A 23,229-nucleotide genomic window follows, 5' to 3' on the forward strand; every position below is an offset into this window, starting at 1 on the left:
AAACCTGCTAAAGACCACTGGGTCATGACTAGGCTACAGTCTATTCAGGGAATTGAATATTCACTCACCCTGATGAAGTAATAACATTCATGTTGTGCTTTAGGATTAACAAAGAATTTTCCCTACAAATTGTACTGCCCAGTAGATACAACAAGTATTGCTATATCCCAGCTTAAGAGGGATGAAGAAAACTGAGATTCCAATAGGTTGAATGATGAGGCCAAGGTCACAGAGCTGGTAAAGATCAGAGCCAGAATTCAAACACACATCTCTCTCCTGACTTCAAATCAAGTGGGCTTCTCACTACCTTGATCATTATTTTATCACTACAGAGAATATAGCACCGGACTTGGAGTCAGGAAGAAGGACCTGGGGTGACATCTCCCTTTCAAACACTTACTAGCTGTGTGACCCTGGAAGACAAGTAATTTTTGGCCTTTTGGACCTCAGTTTCTTTATGGTAAGGGAGGTTGAATTCTGTGACCTCTGAGATATCAATAAGCAGCACTGTCTCCATTACTACTACAACAGACATCACCATAATCATTACCACCGTCACCATCCCACATTGTCATTCTCACCAACTCTACCATAGCACTCATTACCATCATGGTGATGACCTGGTTTCACCCCATAGCACTCATCACCATCATGGTACTGGCCCAGTTTCATCCCATGGTTGTCTCCTCTATTAGACCTCACTCACTCTTCCCCCCTCACCCCTAATCTGTTTCAGAGGCCTGTTGATTTCACCTTGTCTCCTATGTCCTTGCTACCTCATCACCTCACACCTAAACTACTGTGATAATAACCTGCTGGTGCATCTGCCTGCCTCAAGTTTCATCCCACTCCAATCCATTCTAAAAGTAATTTTCCCAAAGTGCTGGTCACTGAACCCCACACTCAATAAACTCTGGTGGCTTCCTATAACTTCCAGGATCAAATATAAAATTCACATTGGCATTTAAAGCCCTTCATACCAGTAGCACCCCCTTCACAGGATTATTGTGACTCAAATAAAATGATATATGTATATATAAAGATGTGTGACTATATATATATAGTATGTGTATATATCTATATATAGATATAGGTACACATATACATACAAATGTGCATATATGTATATGTGTACAAAACCTTAAAGGGTCCTATAAATGGGAGCTATTGGAGCAGCAATGGGGTGACTAATCACGGAGGAAGCTGTGGATGAGATTCCTGGCTCAGGTCAGAGTTGAGTTTTCTGTCCTTTGAGGCCCCTTGCAGCTTGGAGATTCTGGGCAAAAAGAGCAACTCACTTGAATCGTTCCGGAGTCAGGAAGTTTAGAAGATGGAATAGTTCTTCCAGGTTGTTCTGTAGAGGTGTTCCTGTAAGCAGCAGCTTGTAGTCAATCTTGTAGATATTCAACACCCTAAAGAACTAGGGAGAAGAAAAGGTAAGATTGTTCTGGTCCTGGCCCATTCACTGTGTGCCTGCCTATTAAAGGAGCAGTGAGTATACTTTCCATGTCCCATTGGGAGCCCAGAATGAGTTAGGGCACTGAGAGCAACCTGTTGCTAGTTTCTCCCCACCCCGCCTCCCTGGATAAAACAGCTTACCTTAGACTGGTTATTTTTCAGCCTGTGAGCCTCATCTACCACGAGACAGGCCCATTCAATGGACCCCAGGATGGCCTGGTCGATGGTAATGAGTTCGTAGGATGTGAGCAAGACGTGGAACTTGATCTGTGCCTCTTTCTGCATGGAAAGGAAGGGAGAGTTTAGAAGATGAAGGCTGAGAGAGGTTGTATCTGCAGCCCCTGGTGAAGTGAGAATCATTGTGGAGAAGAGACCCACCTTCCTCAACTATTGACCAGTAGTCACCAGCAGGTAGATAAGCAGAAGAGTAGTAACCCCCTAGACTATAGGTCCTGCTTCTGTCTGATCCCTCACCGCCATCACTGAAGGAGGCAGCTCAAACCACCACCACTGTCTCCCCTCAGACCCTGACAGAGACAACCCTGAACCTACAAGCCTTCCATCCCACCATCCGCAGCCATCAGCCTGGACCTGCTCCTGCAGGTGTTACTGCCTGCAATCACATCTACCATGTTACCACATGGTTCAATCATTTGGAAATGCCATTAAAGAAAAGGTATTCCCCTGGGACCTTTCCCTATGTGTTGTCTCTCTCCCTCCCTCCATTTGAATGAGAGCAGGGACTGTGTACCTTTTCTGTATGTGTCCCCAGGACTTGGCACAATACAGAGTAAGCACTTAACAAATAAATAAATGCTTTATTCACTGTCAGTCCTCAAGAAATGAGCCCATTTAGTATGGAAAACTCATTACTTCTCCAAGAGGCCCACACCATTAAAATATCTTTACTTATTATAATAGAGTTAATGTAAAAAAAAAAACCAAAGAGTACAATTACCCTAGCCAACTAGGCTTTTTTATATGGTTATAAAAGTTAACAAAAGCATTCTAGTCACTCACGAGCATTTTTAGCATTGTTTTCCCATAGAGACAGCTTTTACACTCAGCGTCACCTTATAAAAAGGTTCATCCAAATGACAAATATCATTTTTTCTGCATTGTATTAATAAGCCACAATATATTCAGTCATTCTCTAGTTGTGGGAATATAGGTGCCCTTCAGTTTGTTTTTCCTATTATTCATGGAGCAGCTATGAATATTTTGCTCAGATAGATTCTTATTTTTTCCTTTTTATGATGCTTTTTGCAGACTATTCCATTTCTGAACCATTCTCCCACATGGGAGAGAGGAGAGAAAGAAAAGCGTGGAAATAGAAAGCCAGGAATGATCAGCGGCTCCATATTATTCCTACAGTGAGTTGGGGCTAGTCAATATAAACAGTCTTCTAAATATCATTTAGATGAAATCGCAGAGAACAGATCCATGAGTTATTAAAGAAGCTAAAACAGTTTGAGGCATATATGTGTCACAAACCTTCAGAGGAATCCCTTTAGTTATCCCATCCAAGATATAACCTTGGTGGAAATGTGTTTTACATGACTGCACGTATATAACTCATACAAAATTACTTACCATTTTAGGGAAGAAGGGAAGCTCAAGGAGGGAGGGAAAAATTTTGGAACTCAAAATTTTTTAAATGAATGTTAAATGTAATTGGAAAAATAAAATATTATTTTAAAAATATATGTAACCTTGGGCTGGATGGACCATGCTATTGACCCAGTAAGTAAGGCATTTCTCTTAATAAAAGCAAAGAAAGGTAAAGAATTGATGTACCCTTTAAAGAGACAGCTAGGTAGGCACAGAGGATAGAATTCAAATCCAGATTCTGAAACTTCCTGGCTGTGTGATGCTGAGCAAGTCACTTTAGCTCCATTTAGCCTTAGTTTTCCTCAGCTATAAAATGGGTACAATAATAGCACCTATTTCCCAGGGTTGCTGTAAGCATGAGATCAGGGCAATGTCTGTAAAGAGCTTTGCCAATCGCAAAATGCTATATAAATTCTAGATATTATGAAGATAAACTATAAACCAAGTGTAAATTTAAAAAATCACTAAGAGGTCACTTCTGAAGTCTGGTTATTTACGCTAATCAATCTGAGTATTAGAAAAAATATGAGCACAAACGGTGTCAGTGGAGAGGTGGGGGACTGAGTGTGGAATACATCATACACAGTTGTTTTGTTGGTCGTTTGCTTATATTTCTCTAATATAAGAGAAGGGTCAACAGATGTTAGGTCATATCAATAAAAAAAATTTTAAACTAACTATATAAATCGCAAAATTATTTACCATTCAATATATGTTCTTTAATGAGTTTTTTTAAATTCTTATTTGGGTGTGACTATGGAAAAGATTTCACCAGAACTCTCTCCACTTATGCAGATTGCCACCCATGTATGATTTAGTAGCTAATTACCAAAGAATTATCAGAAGCAGAATGTGAACCCAGAACTTCTTGATTCCAAGCCCCACATTCTATACACTCCATCAAACTGCTAGGGTTCTTAATAACTTGCAATCTATGGACACCAAAAGGAATCCATGGATAGATTTCAGGGGGTCTGTGAACTTGATGTAAAATTACATCTTTATTTTCACTAACCTTTGGTTTTCTTTGTAATCCCTTGTGCATTTAAAAGCATGATTCTGAGAAGAGGCTCTAATCTAGTAGTGATTATAATAAAGGGGGAAAAAAGAACCTGTAGGAAATCCCAGCGGAGCTGGATGCCCAGTAAGGTTTCTGGGTTACCAACAGAGAAGATGCCACAGGCTTGTGAAACTCCACATATCACAGAGAGGAAGTGAGTTTGATTCCCTTTAGTTTGGAACTCAATTCTCCCACCTTCCCAGCCCAAGAAAACCCAAAGCAAATCCCAACAGCTCTTACTTTCATGCGGAAAACCTTCTTCCCACTCCGAATGGCATTGTCCTCAAAGGAAAATTCATTCTCCCGGATCACTGATCGGCTCTCTTTGTCCCCAGTGTAAGTGACCACGTAAAAGTCTGGTGCCCACATCTCAAATTCCCTCTCCCAATTGATGATAGTGGACAGAGGAGCACTGACCAAGTATGGCCCCTTAGAGTGACCCTGGGGAAGAAGACAGGAGAAGACCCGGGTGAGCACCCTCTATAAAATCATCAATTTAGGTTTTTTTAATGTTAAAAAAAATAATTGTTTACATGTAACTGGGGGAAAATTAAATACTAAATAAATACCCAAAAAATCGTTGATTTAGAGTTGTAACCAATCAATCGGCAAACATAATTTAATTAACATATATTATATGTTATAGTAATATATTTATCTAAGCACTGGGGCCATGCAAATATAAAGAATGAACAGACCTTAGAAAGAATTTCATCATAATTTCATAGACTCAGAGGCAAGGGAACTCTTCATTCTAAACATCAGGAAACTTGAGAAAGGAGTTGCCCAAGGTCACATAGGTAGCAACTGGGAGAACTAAGATTTGAGCCCAGACCTTTTGACTCCAGTTACACACCGTTCCCTACCCTTGGAGGAAATGAAGGACTCACCTCCTTATAGAGGGAATACAGGTACACGATGGTCTGGACTGTCTTCCCTAGCCCCATCTCATCAGCCAGGATGGTATCGGTGCCCTGGGCCCAGGAGAACCTCAGCCAGTTCAGTCCCTCCAGCTGATAAGGGTGGAGGGTGCCTCCCGTGGCATCGATGTACCATGGCTGCTTGTCGAACTTGACAGTGGGCTGTTTGGGGAGAAGTGGCCAAGGCCCCATTGTCTATACTGTATATTCTCTATCAATCAACAAGCATTTATGAAATGGCACTGTACTGAGAACTAGGATACAAAAATAAATAAAAAATCAAATAGCCCCTTCCCTCAAGGAGCTTATACTCTAAGCCTCCTTCATATTATAGCCCTAACTAGTCGGTCTTCTCACTCTCCCTCCAAAGGTCCCCAGTGCAAGAGCTTAGACTCAAAGGAACATCTCCACTCTTTCCAGCTTGAGCTGAAGCTTGATGCCTGCCCCAACAGGAGATAATCCTTTGCAAACCTTAGCGCTAGCTCTCACCTGTTACTACTATAATCATCCCTCCCCAGGCCAAGGAGCTGGTTGTTAAATACCATGAGCCAAAGTGGTCTGATACCAACGGAGCTTGGTCCAGCCACTTTGGAAATCAATTTAGAATTTTTCTAAAGAAATCACTCAATGATCCGACTTCTTAGGTCATCAACTCCAAAAAAGATCCAAGAGAAAGACCCCAAGATACAAACAGAGAGAAGATAAAGGAGCTAGTAGACAAATTTGAGTGGGGAATATGGATGAATCAATCGTGGAATATAAAAATAGTGAATTATTATTATGGATACCATGATACAGCGAATGCAGAGAAGGAAGATGGATATTTATTTGTTGTTTGGTTATTTTTCAGCCGTGTCTGACTCTTCATGACCCCATGTGGGATTTTCTTGGCAAAGATACTAGAATGGTTTACCATTTCCCTTTCCAACTCATTTTATAGGTAAAGAAACTAACAGAGTGAAGTGACTTGCCCAGGGTCACACAGCTAGTAAGTGTCTGAGGACAGATTTGAACTTAGGAGCACGCTACCCACTGCACTACCTAGCTGCCCTGAGATATTTATGTAAAGGAAAATGAAAACAACTGAAGGATATAAGAACTCTGACCAATGCAGTAAGCAAGTTCAAGCCTTCTGAGCATGACCGTGAAATGAGTCATCCTCCTCTCCCCACAGCGAAGTGGTGGACTATGGGTGCAGAGTGAGGCATCCATCATCAGACACTACTCAGAGCCAGTGGGCTTGTCTGCTTTGCTTAACAATATCTCTTTGCACATGGGAAATATGCGTTTCCTCATCTGTAAAATGGGGATAATAGTAGCACCCGCCTCCCAGGGTTGTTGAGGTTCAAGTGAGATAATAATTGTAAAGCACTTAGCATGTGCCTAGCACATAATAGTGCTATGTAAATGTTACCTATTATTTTACATACATATATACGCTGTATATGTATAAAAAGGACAGCTGGGATTAAACACAAGGCAAACAAGCTGGGGTCAAAATGCTTTGACCTCCTAAGGAAGGAGACACTTCAGAAGTTAGTATGACCTCTCTGACTAGTAGCAAGGCTATGAATAGCAATGAAAGCTTTTAAAGGCTTGCAAAGCTATATTCTCTCACCTGGTCCTCACAGAATCTTTCAAGGGAGGCATTATTGTCATTTTTCCATTTTACAGTATTTGTATATTTATTTTAATTTAAATAATTAATTTAATAATCATCATATAAATTAACTAATTAGTTTGGTGGTTGATCATTTGAATGATTGTGCATTATATAAATATTCATGTAAATAAATATTTACAATATTTCTGTTTTCCGGAAGGGAAAACTGGGGAAACTGAGGCACAGATAAATGAAGTGACACTCTCAGGGTCATAGAGCTAATAACTCTCAGGAGGGCAATCTGAAGACACTGTGCTAAGGCCGGGGATCCAAAGAAAATCAAAAGTTAGCCCCCTGTCCTCAAGGCACTTACATTTCTAATTTTAAAATCCTAGTGGAGTTTTAAGTTTAAAACTGGGGGCATCCTTTATAGAATAGATGGAAAGTCATCTGATAGAGGAAAGCAGCAAATTCTGAAGAATTCTAAGAGGCAGAGGGGAGGAGGGAGGGCCTTCCAGGTATGGGAGACAGCCAATGCAAAGGCACAGAGGTGAGATAAGAAATTTAGAAGGGGCCAGTGTAGCTGGATTGTGGAGTTCCTGGAATGGAGGAGTGGCCAGAATTTAAATATCAAATAGGAGACTTTCCTTTTGATTCCAGAGGGTCCTGGAGCCAAGTTCAGACCCCTGGCGGCTAGCATTTATACAACACTCTATCTCACTGAAGCTTATCCATTATTATGGGGATTTCACAGAAGATGAAACTGATGCCAGTAAAGTATCAGAGGCAGAATTTGAACCCAGGTCTTCCCATCCTCTGCCACCTCCTCATCCCCGCTCCTCCCCTTCTGCCCAAAACTCACATCCACTAAGGGAGTCTCCGGGGGCTTTTCCAGCTTGTCATCTTTCAGTTTTTTTCCCTTCTTGTTCAGTCTCTTAGGTGGCCTGGAATCTTCTCCTAACATCAGCTCCCTACAAAAGACCATGGGTAATGAGAGGCAAGCAGGAGAGACAGAGACAGAGAAAGAGAGAGAGACAGAGGGGCTAGACCCAGAGAGATGAGAATCCAGTGGTGGCCACACCTGTCCCAGAACCCCCAACCCCCAGCCCAGCCCCACAGAGGTACCTGTGGTTCCAATAGCCCTGTTTCAGGTTCTCATAGTAGGGTATGTCAATATCATCAATCTCCCAGGTACACTGGTCATAGGGGAGGTCCTTCCATTTGATCAGATAATGCACATCCCCCTTCTTGTCAAAGCTGCAACAGAACCAAACAGGCATGTATGTTTGGTCCAAGCCTGAGGGGGTATGTGTATATGGGGGCAGGAGGAGGAAGCGTACATCAAGATTTTACATGAGCACAGGGCTTTCCAGTTTATAATACACTTTCTCAATAGCCCAGGGGATACAGAAGCAAATTTTATTAAGCAAATGTATGCTACTGTAACCTGAGAAGGACACACAGATAGAACTCTGGAGTCAGAAAGAGCTAGATTCAAATCTTGCCTCTGGCATCTACTAGCTGTGTGACCCTGAATAAGTCTCTTGACCTCAGTTTTCCTCATCTGTCAAATAAAGGATTTGGTCTTAGGGGCCTAAATATTTGTAGAATTAATGTAAAATCTTCTGTAAAATGAGACTAGATAAAATAATCTCTAAGGTCCCTTCCTATGACCCAGCAAATGAAAGTATGTCAATAGTAGATAAAGTGCTGAGTTCAAATACTGTCTTAGACATTTGCTTAACTGTTTGAACCATGACAAGCCAATTAACCTCTCCATCTGTGATGCGGGATATAATAATATGGACCTCACAGAGGAGTTGGGAGGATCAGATGAGATAACATGGGAAGCGATTTGTAAACCTTAATATCATCCTTATTATCATTAATGTTAAGGGTATCCTTTTGGAGTTTTCTTGGCAAAGACACTGGAGTGGTTTGTCATCTCCTTCTCCAGCTCATTTTATAGTTGAGGAAGTTGAAGTCAATATGGTTAAGTGACCTGCCCAGGATCATACAGCTATTGTGTCTGAGGTCAGATTTGAACTCGGGTCTTCCTGACTCTAGGTCCAGCACTCTTATCTACTTCGCCACCTAACTGCCTTCCCCTTGATGTTCTCCAGTCTTCCTGATCTATATCTAGCCCTTGGACCTAGATGGCTCTGGAGGAGACACTGAGGCTGATGGCTCTGCACAGCTCTCCCTCACTGACATCCAATTCATTTGCAAATCATGACATCACCTTCCTGATATCTTGGTCCTCTTGGAGAATGAAAGACAAACAACCACCCCATCTCCAACCTCCATGCCTTTACCTAGGATGTTCTAGGTTCAGCTGAAATGCCACATCCTTCATGAGGCCTTCCCTAGCCCACACCCCTAAATATTAGGGTGCCCACTCCCCAATTCTGAATTGACTTTGGCTTTTTGTTTATTTTGCACATATCTTGCCTAGATATGTGTTGGTCCTTCTCCCTCTAGTAAAGTATCAGCTCCTTGAGGGTAAGGCCTCTTTCAATTTTGTTTTTCATATTCCCTAGAACAGTGCGTGGCACATAGTAGGCACTTGATTGATTGATTGAATCAAACACCAGGCAACGTCTCTTTGTGACAGTGAGGATGGACATTAGGGGCCTCTGGCATGTGCCCAAAATGCATGTGACACAGGCCTGCAAGATTCATGGAAAGAAATTAATGACTTCCACAGAAAAGCAGAGACAGGTGAGAATGGTTTGAATGAGTAATGGTTGCACCAAGCCCTGAAATCAATAAGAGTAAGACTGATTGCCTTGTGACCAGGGAAATTTATGGATTTTTCAATAAATAATTAGCAGTTATCAAGGCTTTGGGGTAATATATTTTTGGAAAATTCACCTGTCCAGCTTTGGGTTGGGGGTGGGGGGCAGAATTACAATCTGTGCTTTGTTTGTGCAGTTTAATAAAGGTAAAAATCATGAGTCTTGGTTTGATGGGGCTTGGGTTTCCCCTCCCCTAGGCTGTGTTCCCAAAGAGAAGAACTGAAACCCTTCAGTATAGTGGCACTTAAGTTAGGCAAAGAAAGAACTTCCAGGGCAGCAGAGACCTAATTAGCAAGTCTTTAATATCAAAATTTTAACACAGATTCAGGTAAGTAACCAAAGCTAAAGGGAGAAGACCTCAAGATATGAGCCTGTGTGAACATAAGGCCCTGGGATGAGTTGTAGTTGCCAGACATCAAAAAAAAATTTTTTTTGATTCAATCACCATTTATTAAGAACCTACTATGTGCTGGGCTGTTAATAAAACAAGTGTTAAATTCAGTTGTTTCTTCTACCTGTTAAACATGCTAACAACAGCACCCTCTAAATTTCAGCACCCCGGTTGCCCACCCTAGTTATGGCTTTGAAGGACATGAAACCAGATACTAGAAGAAATGCAAATTTTAAGTGAGGGCAGGTAAAGTTTGCGGGGCAGGAGAGTCTAAGAAAATGAGGGAATTTCGTTAAACCCTGTTTCGACCTTTCTTCCTAAAATATATTCATCCACTTCCTTGCCTCAGTTAATTCAATGTTCTGACTGCAAGTCAGATGCTGAAGCAGCAGCATGGGGTCTCCTCCCCATCCTCTTCACCCCTCTCACCTGTGGTTCAGGATTCGGTGAATCATCATCCACTCGGGCTTGATCCCATAGCGATAAAATCTCTCCTCCATCTTGGCATAGTGGGGATCCTTGTTTTTCCGCTTCTCGCTTTTGCCCTCCTCGTCTCCAGAGCCATAGTCAAAGGGGGGCGGTTCATCCATATCATTCTTCCTTTGGTAGTTTCGATACATGACCGTGTGATACAGCTCCAGCTGATCCCCAGGGCAGAGAGGCAAGGTCAAGAAGGCCCCCAGGACTTGGACAGAGACATCCCCTGCCCAGCTCAAAGAAAGACACCCTCATCCCTGGCTCAGACAGAGGTACTGCTTCTGCACCCTTAGCCAAAGACACAGGGGCCAAGGGAGAGATCAAAAGAACCTGAAGTTCCCCTCCTTTCAGCTCCCTCCCCACGGATCTCCCCCTTTTCTAAGACTGTATTTGGAGGTGTAGGATGCAAGCTCTTTGCAACTAGGATTTATCTCATTGTATTTGAGAATGATGGTCTCTCTATGTGCCTGGCACATAGTAGGCACCTAAATGCTGGTTGATTGATGATGACTGAGCTGTGGCAGGCAGGATGCATTCCTAGCCCGGCAGCCCTAGGTTCACCGGGGTGTCACATGCCACACACCCCTTTCCCTTTCATCCCTTCCCTTCCCTCCCTTTCCTCTTCCTCCTCCTCACCTGCAGCTCCTTCACCCAGGAACAATGCCAATAAGACAGTCCAGCCCACTTCACAAAGAATTCCCGCTCAGGGATGCCCTCCAGAGGTTTGGGCGGAGGGATGCCGGGGTCAGCATCAGGCGGGGGCAGCACAGTGATGAAGGGGGCAGGCGGCTCAGTCCATTTCCAGTGCAGGATCCTTTGGACTTTCCCTTTCAAGGGGGGGCACTGAAGACAAAAAAGAAAAGGGGCAACCTCAACTATTTAGCACCCAGGTCTGGAACATCCTTCCTCAGACCCAAGATGGGATCACCCTCCTTGGACCAGCCCTGAAAAGGTCCTGTAGCACCTGATGGAAGGAAGGGAAGGAAGGAAGGAAGGAAGGAAGGAAGGAAGGAAGGAAGGAAGGAAGGAAGGAAGGAAGGAAGGAAGGAAGGAAGGAAGGAAGGAAGGAAGGAAGGAAGGAAGACTTGCCTACTCTGTTTTTCTATTACAATCATTAAAAACTCAGACCAGGCACCTAGCAGTTATTCATAAAATGTTTGTCAACTTCATGGCCCAGACATGTACACAGAATTGTTAATGCTTCAGTTGGGGCAGCACGGGGCAGGATAGGAGTAAGAATATTGAACTTAGAGGACCTGGGTCCAAATCCTGCCTCTGACCTTACTAACTGTGTGATCTTGGCCAAGTCATTTGACCTGTAGTGTCCTGTTTTCTCATCTGTAAAATCAGAATGGTAATACTTGTTCTACCTACCTCATAAGGTTATACTACAAATGGAAGGAGAATGACATAGGTTAACACCCTTAGTTAAAGGTTGAAGCACAACATGAATGGATTACTTTAAAGCACTTTCACACTTTCATTTCATGTTATAGCTTGAATGGTGCTTTAAGGTTTGTTAAACACTTTACAATTACTATCTCACTTGATCCTTACAATAACACTGGGAAGTAGATACTATTATTATCTCCGTTTCAAAGATAAGGAAACTGAAGCAAACAGAAGTTAAGGGACTTGCCCAGGGTCACACAGCTAGTCAGAGTTTAAGGCTGGATTTGAACTCAGGTCTTTTTGACTCTAGGTCTTTTATCATTCTCATTTTACCACCTCCACTCCTGAGCAAAGGCAAGGATGATAGATCACAGATTTAATAACTAGAAGATATCTTCAAAAATCATGTCATCATGAGGAGACTGAGGCCTAGTGAGGTGAAAGGTCTTGCCCAAGATCACAGAGAGCTAGTATAAGTAGCTGAGTTCTGACTCTAAGCCAAAGACTCTTTCTGAGCCCCTGGACTGTTACTCCCATTTGACAGACAAGGACACCGAGTTGAAGTGACTTCCTTAAGATTACAAAGTCGGTTAGTGGTAGACATGGGACAAGAGCTCAGGTATCCTGACATCTCATCTAGGGCTCTTTCCTCCATCCCACTCTTCTCCCTCTTCAGGAAGATGGCAACATCCCAGAAGCAACTGGAGGTGCAGGGAACCAGCAGGGTCACAGAGACAGGGTCCCTTCTGCACCTACCCATAGCAGGGGCAAAGTCTAGAATGTTCCTACTTGCTGTATGAGAGAGCGGGGTCCACTGTATGCCAAGGTGACCTAGAACAACATACATCTCTCGAGTACTTCAAGGTTTGTAAAGCGCTTAAATGGTCATTTTCATTTGACTGTCCCAACAACCCCATGAGTAAGTGCTATTAATATTATCATCCCCCCATTTTACAGATGAGGAAACTGAGGAGGGTAAGGACTTGTCCAGGGTAACACAGCTACTAAGTGTTTGAGCTGGAAGTCAAACTCAGGTCTTCCTAATTACAAACCTTTCTACTGCCCCATGCTGCCATTCCAAAGAATGAGTGCCTGAGATGGAATTTGAACTCAGGCCTTTCTGACTCCAAGCCCAGCATTCTACCCATGATGCCATGCAGCTGATCCCATTAGAGTAAGTCCTCATATCTACATGGCCAAAGTGAGCTGATCTCGAGAAAGCAAGGAAATGGAAGAGACACCAGCTGGAGTGCCAGGAGGATCGACCTCACTGAGGTGGAGGATTTGATTCCTGTTCCTAATGGGGAGCAGAGACACATGGACAGGACCTTAGAAGTCACTGAAATCAACCCCTTCCCTTTACAGAGGAGGAAACTGAGGTCCAGAAGTTACATGACTTGTCCATGGTCACGCAGCAAGTAACTTCTGTTGGAGGCAGGATTTGACCCCAGGAAATGCTCAAAAGGGAAAGAGATTTAAGCCAAGCCCAAGTCTTCTATTCATCCTTAGAAACCAGGAAAAGCGTAAGAGGATATCAGCAAGAATGAGAAAAGTCCTCTGATGTTATTTTATACACCGGTGTGGGCCCATGAGTGCACACACACACACATGCTAGAGAAGATAGACACAGCAGGGTGGGCAGGATGCCTGAGGTCTAGGGAGGTGAGGAGACATAGGGGAGAGCTCTGATTTGTAGACCAGTCTCTCCCTTCCTCCCCAGACTCTTCCCCCACCCCACTCCCCCAGGTAGAAGCAGTCCCTTGAATCTGGCAAATGCCCAAGGAAATAATCCATGTGTCCTCCCTCCATAGCTCATATTAAAATCACCCTGTGTGGGTAGCACAAATCACTAGGCAACCCTGCCTGCTGACAGAACCACCTCTCTCAGGAGGAGATGCATTGGGTCAGGGCTGACATCTAATCTCATGATTCTCGAGGTGAGTAGTAGGAATTGGCTGGCCCATTTGTCTCCTCTCCCCCATGGGAGCCCTTTAAGGGTGGCAGGTGGACTGTAGACAGGCGGATGGGCCCGAGGATGCTCAGGGGCATCCACATGGGGGAACAAGGACCAGCCTTGCCACCTCTGCCAGCCCAGGGGCCACATTCAGTACATCTAGGGTCCTGCGGTCCCCCACTCCAGCATCTCCAAGCTGCAAAAGGTTCAGAGGAGAAGCAAAGACAGGCCTTGTGAAGGGGGGATGGACCCAGGCTGCACAAGAAGACACAGACTTTGGGACATGGCCAATGTCTGATGGTGTATGTCTGTCTTTTTTTCCCCCAATGCAAGGTGGGGGGAGGGAGGAGAGAGAGAAAACAAATACTTGCTCATTGGAAAAAGCAAAGGGTAAAGAGAGAACACGAGGGCCCTTTTTCCCTCGGCTGACATCCAGATTTGAGCCCCAGACACCCCCATGCTCTGCCATAGGGTCGGGCCAAATGTGAAAATGTAGCTTGGCTCCATTTACAAAGCTCTCTCGTGTTCCTCTTTCTTAGAGTCTTGCAAGAGAGGTGACTGTTGGTCTGTCAGAGCAGCGCTTCCCATCGTTCATTACAGAGAAAAGTAATAGAACCAGAGTGATAAGGATAGAAGGGCCTTAGAACACAAACTGTCAGGCCCTTAGAACACGGAATGTCAGAGCTGGGAGGGCCCTTAGAACACAGGATGTCAGAGTTAGGAGGGCCCTTAGAACACAGGATGTCAGAGTTGAGAAGGCCCTTAGAACACAGGATGTCAGAGTTGGGAGGGTCCTTAGAACACAGGATGACAGAGCTGGGAAGGCCATTAGAACACAGAATGTTAGAGTTGTGAGGGGCCTTAGAACACAGGATGTCTCAGGGCTGGAAAGGCCCTTAGAACACAGGATGACAGAGCTGGACATAGCCTAAAACAATAATGTCAGAGCTGAAAACACTTAAAGCTCATCGGCTCCAATACCCTTCATTTTACAGCAGAAGAAACTGAGGCTAGAAAGAGAAATGGCTAAGTGAGTTCCCCACAGTCACGGAGGCAGTAAAGAGCAGACAAGGACGCCTCTGGTCCCAAACCCCATTCCCTTTCCCCAGACCATGGTGCCCCTCCCTCCATAATTCCCAGGCCAGGGACCTCCCACTGAATACCTAGTCCTGGATTGGAGTGGAAGAGAAGGTGGCAGAGCCCCCAAACCTCGCAGGGCTGGGAGCCAGGAGGCTAGGGGCGATGAATGGGTACAACACTCACTGTACAGCGTGGACAGAGCCATTCACCATTTGGGATTTCGGGCAGCGGGGGGTTCAGGCAGTGCAGGTGATAGGACGAGGGGCAGGTATCACAGCAGAGGAGCTCTCCCCCATCCTTGCAGACACGGCAGAATTCCATGTGGTCGTCCTCTTCCTCCTCGCCCCCCTCATCATCATCATCATCATCATCCTTTGGCTCCCACTGGATGCCTTCCTTCTCCTGCATGGGGAGAGAAGGGGCTCCCTGGGACCTGGCTGCTCTAGAATAAGGGACAATTACCCACTGCCCTGGCTCAAGAGCAACTTCAAAGAGCCCACAGACTTCCCAGATTCCATCTCTCCCAACCCTTCCTTTAGAGTTAGACACCACCCCACACCCACAAGTTTGGGGCTGGGGACCTCTGATGAAGAAGACCTCTTTCTTTGCTGGAGACAAAGCTAGCCCAGCAAAGGTGCTATGACTGGGAAACCTAAGCTTAGGATATGGAGACCACCACATTCAGAATCTGAGTTTCTGCACAAGAGCCTGCTGCAAAGGGGAAAATGAGGGTGGAGAATGGCAGCGTTGGAAGGGACTGTCAAGGCAAGAATCCCCCATGACAACATCCCCAACAGGAGGTCATCCATCCTCTGCTTGAAGTTCTCCAGGGATGGGGAGCTCACTACCTCTCAGAGCTATCCTCCCATTCCACTCTGGGGCAGCTCTAAATGGAGGGAAGTCTTTCCTAACATTGAACCTAAATCCATCTCTTTGTAATTTCCATCCATGGACCCTGATTCTCTCTCAGGACAATAGAACAATCTCCTTCCTGAAAGACAGCTCTTCAAACACTTGTCTATCATGTCTCCCCTTACCTCTAGCCCAGACTTCTCTTCTCTATCCTATACATCCCCAGTTCTTTTAACTGATCCATATCAATGTCCTTCCCAAAACATGATTCTCAGAACTCAATCTGCAAAGAACTATTGATGTGATGTGTCCAGGACCGAGGACAATGAGACCATGGTCTCCCTAGTCCAAGGCAGCTTAAGATGGTTGGCTAGCTAGATGGCTCAGTAGATATAGTTCCGGGCCTGGAGCCAGGAAGATCTGAATTCAAATCTGACCTCAGACACTTACAAGCTGTGTAACCTTGGGCAAGTCACTTAACCTCTGGTTGCCTTACTCCACTGGGGAAGATGATAAACCACTCCATATCTTTGCCAAGAAAACCCCATGGACAGTGTGGGCCACTGGTCACAACTAAACAGCAGCAGCAAATATTAGGTTAGCTTTGGGGGGCTGCTGGGTTTATACTATGGAAAGGTCTTTAGAGGTCATCTAACCCAAACACCTAATTTTATAAATGAGAAGGGAAGTGATTTACTCAAGGTCACACAAGTCGTAAGCATCAGAGATGCGATCTGAGCCCTGATTCCTGGACTCCCTAGCCAGGGCCGTTCCTACTCCATCAGTGAGTCAGGAGATGAGTCTCCCATCTGAGTCCCCATCACCTGGCCCTGAACAAGGGCCATATATATCCCCAAACGCTCCAACCTAAAGCAGCACAGCACTCAGGCCTCAGTAACGTCACCCCCAGGTCTCCCCAAACCTGCAGGCTTCTGGGACATTAGAGTGAATTAGGGTTGGGGATTCCCATCCTGAGGGGCCAGGAGGTCACACTTACACAGTGGGGGCAGCTCCATTTGCCCTCTGGAGCCTTCTCCATCTCTGGATCCAGACATACCAAGTGGTAGGCCCGGGGGCACGTATCGCACAAGATGATCTCTCCTCCTTGCTGGCACACCTCACAGTAATCCTGATGGTCTGTCTCATAGCCATCCCCATCCTCAACTGAAGGCCCCCCGAGAAGCAGACAGAGAAAGTGGTCAAGGCTGGCCCTGCCCCATCCCCACCTACAAATGTGACCTCAGGGGCACTAGGCCCCCCAAACAGAAACCAATCCAAAAACTCCACCCCCACCCCTGTGGGAGACTGAAATTCTACTATTTGTAAGTCACTTCTTTGAATTGAATATTTTCCACCTTCCTTTAGGAGTTCAAACTGACAATTTCCACGTCTAACAACTTCATTGCGAATAAACTTATGATTGGTTCATTGAGGAGATGGAAAGAGCAAGCCTGGAGGAGAGGCAGTGATGAGAGGAGACAGGATGAAGGGCAGCTGCCCTGTCTTGTGTGATCCTGCCTGGGACTCCTTGATCTTTGGATTCTTTCCAACTGCTCACAATATTTTTTATTCTTTGACTTGGAAGCTATAGATGTGGGTTGTGACATTCCAAATCAATAGAAAGGAAAGGTGTGAAAGTGAGCTTCACTTATTTAACAGTGGGAGAAAGCCCTTAGAGAAGAAAAGGGCTTGGAGATCATCTAGTCTAGCCTCTTCATTTTACAGATGGGGAAACTAAGGCCCATAAAAAGTAAGCGACCTGCCCCGGGTCACACAGACAGTAAGAGGCAGAGCCTAGGGAACAGGGGTTTCTTAACTAGAGGTCTAGTTTCTTCAGCAGCTCCTGGTGAGCATGGGGTAGGAGGATCTGTCCAAGTATTTTTGGCCTTTCCTAGACCCCTGCCATACTCTAAACACTTAAAGGACTAATTCTTTTGTCAGCCTGGGACACTTCACAAATAATCCTACAGTTTGGTAGACAAATTCCAGGGAATTACTGGAAGCACAGAGAAGGTGACTTTCCCAAAGCTACTCTGCTGGCAAATGTCAATGGTGGGATTTGAAAATTCCAAGTCCACCCCATATATAATCTCTTAGATGAACATCTCCCCTTTCCCCTACCCAAAATCACAAAATATTAGAGCTGTAAAAGACAATCTGGTCTAGTCTAGTCCACAGACCTCATTTTACAGATGAGGAAACAGAAGCTCTGAAGTGGTCTGCCCCACTTCACCACCCCAGCCCCACAACCACCAGCAGAGAGACCCCCCAATCCCCATCCTGGCCCCCCAAATTCCTACTCCTCTTTTTCTTTCTTCTCCTCTTGCCCTTCTTGCCCAAGGCTGAAGAACACTCAGATCGCATGGAGGAGCTGTTGATACTGGCACTGTCAAAGTCTGACTCCTCTCGGTCATCCTCCTCACTCTGTGGGGAGAAAGGACAGGAACGTGGCAGAGAAGGCTTGATGTGGGAGGTAGGGAGTTTGGGGGGGGGGGGTGCGGCGGCGGGGAAGAACCAGCATTTATTAATCACCTACTATGAAGCAGGCACTTCACTAAGTGCTTTACAAATATTGGCCCATTTGACCCTCCCAACAACCCTGGGAGGTAGGTGCTGTTATTATCCTTATTTTACAGTTAAGGAAACTGAGGCAAACAGAGGTGAAGTGACTTGCCCAGAGTCACAGAGCTAGTAAGTATCTGAGGCCAGATTTGGGCTCTGCACTATGGTGCCATCAAGTGGTCCTATTTCCCAACTACATTGCAAATTTCTGGACAGTAGAGTTCCCCCCTGTTTCTTCTGCAGCAATCAATCAATCAATGAGTATTTATTAAGCTCCTACTACGTGCCAGGCATTGTGCCAGGTGCTGGTGCTACAAATACAACAAATGGAACAATCCCTATTTACAAGGGGCTTACATTCTAATGAGGAAGACAAAAACACAGACATTAGACAGTTTGGTAAATAGATAAATCCTAGGGAGTGACCTGAGGCACAGAGGGTAAGTGACTAGCCCAAGGTCACCGAGCTCCGGTCAGTGGTGGGATTTGCATGTGTCAAGGGGGAATTAGAAGCGTTCAATAAGCTCTTAATAAAGACTTGAGCATAATTAATATCTATTGTTTTCTTTCTCAATGGGTGGGGTAGCGGCAGGGGAAGAGAGAGAATTTGAAATTCAACATTTTAAAAAAATTAATGCCAAAAAATAGAGAAAAAAGGAAGAGAGAGAAGAAAAAGTAGAAAGAATGGAGGAATGAAAAAAGAAAAAGGAAGAAAGAAGGAAAGAAAGGAGGAAGATAGGAAAGGAAAGAAGGAAGGAGGAAGAAAGGAAAGAAGGAAGGAAGAAAGGAAAGAAAAAATGAAGGGAGGGAGGGAGAGAGGAAGAAAGAGGGAGGGAGGTAGATGATAGATAGATGTTGGTGATGGCTATTATAATAAAAAATTCTGAAACAAAGCAAAACTGGGTTTTGTGTAATTATATGACCAAGCTCAGCCCCCCAAATTGAAACAAAATCTTACAATTCCCTCTGCAGAGGTGGGCAACTCTGGGTCTAAAATACTTCACCTACTGCCAGACTCGGTCACTGTGCTAATGGGGGTGGGGGTGGGGGTGGGAATAAAAACCCACATCAAAAAGTAGCTGGCATTGAGGGAGGGGCAGGGGGTGCCAGTCTGGCCCTGCTAAGCCAGGATCCCTGACTTTACTTTGCAGCTGCTCTCTCCTCCCCACTTTCCCTCAGGAACATCATGGAAAGCAGACTGGGAAGTCAGCAAGGCATAATCAGATAATTAAAGAGCTGGCTAATTCTCCCTTCTGCACAGTGGTGTGGGAGGGCAGGCTTCTGACAAGCTCTATACAGAGCGACAGCTGAACACTCCAGAGGGTTGGGTCGCAGCGGGATGTTGTAGCCACTGACAAGGAAGGGAGGGCAGTGGTGTGGGGGAGAGGGCTTCCTGCTAGAGTCCTCCTCCTGCCTCCTGGGGCAAAGAGCAGGAAAGAGACCTGGAGATCACTTAGCTCAGTCTTGTGTTCCCCACCCACCCCCACTAGACAGAAGAGGACAGAGTCCCTTCCCCCCCAAAAAAGTGACTGGTCCAAGGCCCTTCTCTCTCCTGAGCTCCCACCTCACATCCTCACTGCTTGCTGGGAACCTCTGCTTAGACATCCTGTAGACCCAAACATTATCTCTCTCCTGATGCCCCCTCTCCTAACTTCTCTCTAGCAAGGGTGCCACCATCTTCCCAGTCACCCAGACTTGAAGTCTAGAAGTCATCACTGACCACTTGTCCTCTAACCTCCCACATCCACTCAGCTGCCCATCTTGCCAATTCTCCCTTCTCATTATCTCCCAGCCCCTTTTCTCCCTCCATACAGATCTCTACCACAGAGATAACTAGGTGGCACAATGGATAGAGCACTGAGCCTGTGTTCAGGAAAATCTGAATTCAATCCCACCTCAGACACTTACTAGCTGTGTGATCCTAACAAATCGCTCTGTCTGACTCAGTTTCTTCAACTGTAAAATGGAGATAATAGCACCTACCTGGCAGGATTGTCATGAGGATCAAATGAGATATTTGTAAAGTGTGCAGCATATTACCTGGCATATAGTAGGTGATTAATAAATGCTTATTTCTTTCCTTCTCCATAGTCATAACACTAGCCTCGATACCCTTCTTTAAATGACTACACTTGGTTTCTCTCCTTTCCAAACCAACATCCACTTGGCTGCCAAGTGGATAGTCCTGACACAATGCTAACTATGCTTCTTCCCACTTCAAGAAGCTTCAGGGGCTCCCTCTTACCTCTACGGTAAAACACAAACAAACCTCTCTATTTAGTGTTTAAAGCCCTTCACCATCTGACTTCAATCTATCTTTGTAGATAGATTCACATTCCTCCTCCTCAGGCACTCTACATTCCAGCCAGACATCAAACTTACTGCTCCCTCCTCTGGACCAGATAGATGGTCCTCCTGGCCTAGAATGCACTTCCTTGCCACTCATTCCACCTCTTAGAAGAGCTGGCTTCAAGGTCCAGCTCCAATGGAAGAAAGGAGGGAAAGACAGAAAGGAGGGAAGGGAGGGAGAGAAGGAAGGAAAGGAGGGAGAGAGGAAGGAAGGGGAAAGGAGGGAGAGAGGAAGGAAGGAGGGAGGGAGGAAGGGAAGGAAGAAAACAATTATTTATTAAGTACCTACCATGTGCTAAACACTACCAAGCCCTTTAAAAATATTAGCTCAAGGTGGATCTCAGAAAAACCTGGAAAGACTTGCATGAACTGATGCTGAGTGAAGGGAGCAGAACCAGGAGAATGTTGCACACAGTAGCAGCACCATTGTGCAACGACCATCTTTGACAGACTTGGCTCTTCTCAGCAGTGCAATGATCTAAGACAATTCTGAAAGACTGATGATGGAAAATGCCATCCACCTCCAGGGAAAGAGCTATGGAATCTGGATGGAGATCTAAGTATGCTACTTACTCTTTTTTTCCTTTCTCGTAGTTTTTCCCTTTTGTTCTGATTCCTCTTTCACAACGTGACTAATGTGGAAATATGTTTAATATGATGGTATATGTATAACCTGTATCAATTACTTGCTATCTTGGGGAGGAGGGAATAGAGGGAGGGAGGGAGGGAGAAAAAAATTTGGAACTCAAAGTTTTATAAAAGTGAAAGTTGAAAGCTATCTTTACCTGTAATTGGAAAAAATAAAATACTATTAAGTGGAAAAAAATAAAATAAACTTATAAAAAAAAACATTAGCTCATTTGATTCTCCCAACTGCCCTAGGAGGTGGGTGCTACTATTAGTCCCACTTGACAGATGAGCAAACTGAGACAGACAAGGTAAAGTGACATGCAAGTTTCCACAGTGCTACACCCAGACACGGACATACATTCATGCACACGTGTACACCTGCACTCACACTGGCTCGCTGACAGACTTACCGAGGAGCCTTTTTTCCTCTTGTTAGCAATTCCTCCGAACCGAAATTTCAGCCCAGCCATTTTTTTCCCTTTGCCCTTTTTCTTTCCATCCTTGGAACCTTTGATCTTCTTCCTCACACCAGGCCCTAAACAGGATAGAACATGGGTCATGCCCATTGCCCAGCCTGACCCACATGTTACCCCCAACACCTATCCTAAGCCAAGACTGCTGGCATGTAAGAAAAGCCTGACCTCATGTTTGAGGCTTCATTATCTTTTTTAGTTATCTGTTCCCAGAGAATAGAACTAGATAGAAAGAGTGGAAGCAAGCTGCCTTGGGAGGTACTGGGCTTCCCAACCCACTGCCAGGAAGTCTTTCGGCAGAGGCAGGATGACCACACTACACTTACTAGCTATGTGACTCTGGACAAGCCATTTAACTTTTGTCTGCCTCAGTCTCCTCATCTGTAAAATGGGAATTATAATAGCACCTATCTCCCAGAGTTATGGTAGAGATAAAATGAAATGCTATTTGTAAAGGGCTTAAAGTGTTACATAAATGCCAAGTTATTTTTCTGTGTATTTGAGGGGTTAGAGATATCCACTAAGTTCCCTATAATTTCTCATCGGAGGGCCCTGAGTGGAACAATTCTTCCCAATCACAGTAGAGGATCATTTTTGAATGTTAGGAACACTGATTTCCCATGGAGCAAGCTCCCTGTGCAGTGGAGATGGGCACACAGAATCCCAGGCAATAACAAGGATGCAAACAAAGGCACTCTTTCCACGCCTGGGGTTTCCTCCCTAGCTCTCTCCACCTGTCCAAATCCTGCAGTCTTCAAACCTCAGGTCAAAGGCCTCCTCCTCCATGAAGTCTTCCCAAAACATCTTTTCTGAACTCCAATACTCTTGTGGGAACCACTCTGGTAGGCCTTCTCACCTCCTTCCCAACGTCATTAATGTCACTGGGTAAACCTGTGTTCTTCTGTCCGTGCTAGCTCTCTCTCTCTCTCTCTCTCTCTCTCTCTCTCTCTCTCTCTCTCTCTCTCTCTCCAATCATTGCCTCAACTTCTTGGACTCCCTATCAAGCTATCGGGCTCTAGATCTCATCACTCAGCTGAAACTGCCCTCCTTTCAGAGTTCTCAAAAATCTCTTAATCACCCAGTCCCAAGGTCTTTTCTCAGTCCTCTTCCTTCTAGATTCCTCTATTACATTCAACACTATGGACCACCTTCTACTCCCAGACACCTCTGCTCAACAAGCAGCCCACAAGGCTTCAGGGGAGGAAGCTGGCAATAGGGATGACATGCATGGTGAGAAAAGGGGAAAGCCCCACTTTAGGTTGGGGCTATGGTGCAGAGTAAGGACAAAACTGAAGGGTACTGAGGCAACCTGAGGAGGAATTGTGACCCTCTAAATACTGGCACAAAAGCCCCAGTTGGAAAGCAGGGACAAAGCCTCATTGCCCCCTGCTTTAGTTCCATCTCCCTCTGAATAGTAATCTTTCAGTAGTTTGAGGCTCTGATTTTTTTAACTGTGGACCCTCCCTCCACCCTTCTAATCCTAAGCAGGTATTCTATGAAAATTTGTAGAGTTGAGGAAAATTATCACCTTGATATCACTTGTAATAGGAGGCAGTATTGTACAGTGAGAGGAGGCCTGGTTCTGAGTCATAAGACCCAGGTTCCAATTCTGCTTACCA

The 23,229-nt window shown here is 45.0% G+C and overlaps 1 protein-coding gene across 9 annotated transcripts in view; it reads right to left on the bottom strand.

The window, feature by feature from the left end:
• CHD5 (chromodomain helicase DNA binding protein 5) overlaps window positions 1–23,229 on the bottom strand; it is a 146,577-nt gene that overhangs the window by 53,755 nt on the left and 69,593 nt on the right. For all 9 annotated transcript variants that reach the window (XM_072608706.1, XM_072608709.1, XM_072608708.1 and 6 more), the window contains exons 6-17: window positions 21,548–21,672; window positions 17,897–18,020; window positions 16,594–16,760; window positions 14,928–15,146; window positions 10,955–11,161; window positions 10,271–10,482; window positions 7,778–7,909; window positions 7,515–7,623; window positions 5,020–5,211; window positions 4,370–4,570; window positions 1,600–1,737; window positions 1,299–1,420 (exon numbers count right to left, since the gene is read on the bottom strand). In XM_072608706.1, coding sequence (XP_072464807.1) covers window positions 1,299–1,420; window positions 1,600–1,737; window positions 4,370–4,570; window positions 5,020–5,211; window positions 7,515–7,623; window positions 7,778–7,909; window positions 10,271–10,482; window positions 10,955–11,161; window positions 14,928–15,146; window positions 16,594–16,760; window positions 17,897–18,020; window positions 21,548–21,672 — 1,948 coding nt within the window. The remainder of the gene's footprint in view (window positions 1–1,298; window positions 1,421–1,599; window positions 1,738–4,369; window positions 4,571–5,019; window positions 5,212–7,514; window positions 7,624–7,777; window positions 7,910–10,270; window positions 10,483–10,954; window positions 11,162–14,927; window positions 15,147–16,593; window positions 16,761–17,896; window positions 18,021–21,547; window positions 21,673–23,229) is intronic.

The sequence above is a fragment of the Notamacropus eugenii genome, chromosome 5 (assembly GCF_028372415.1).
Source record: "Notamacropus eugenii isolate mMacEug1 chromosome 5, mMacEug1.pri_v2, whole genome shotgun sequence".
Classification (NCBI taxonomy): domain Eukaryota; kingdom Metazoa; phylum Chordata; class Mammalia; order Diprotodontia; family Macropodidae; genus Notamacropus; species Notamacropus eugenii.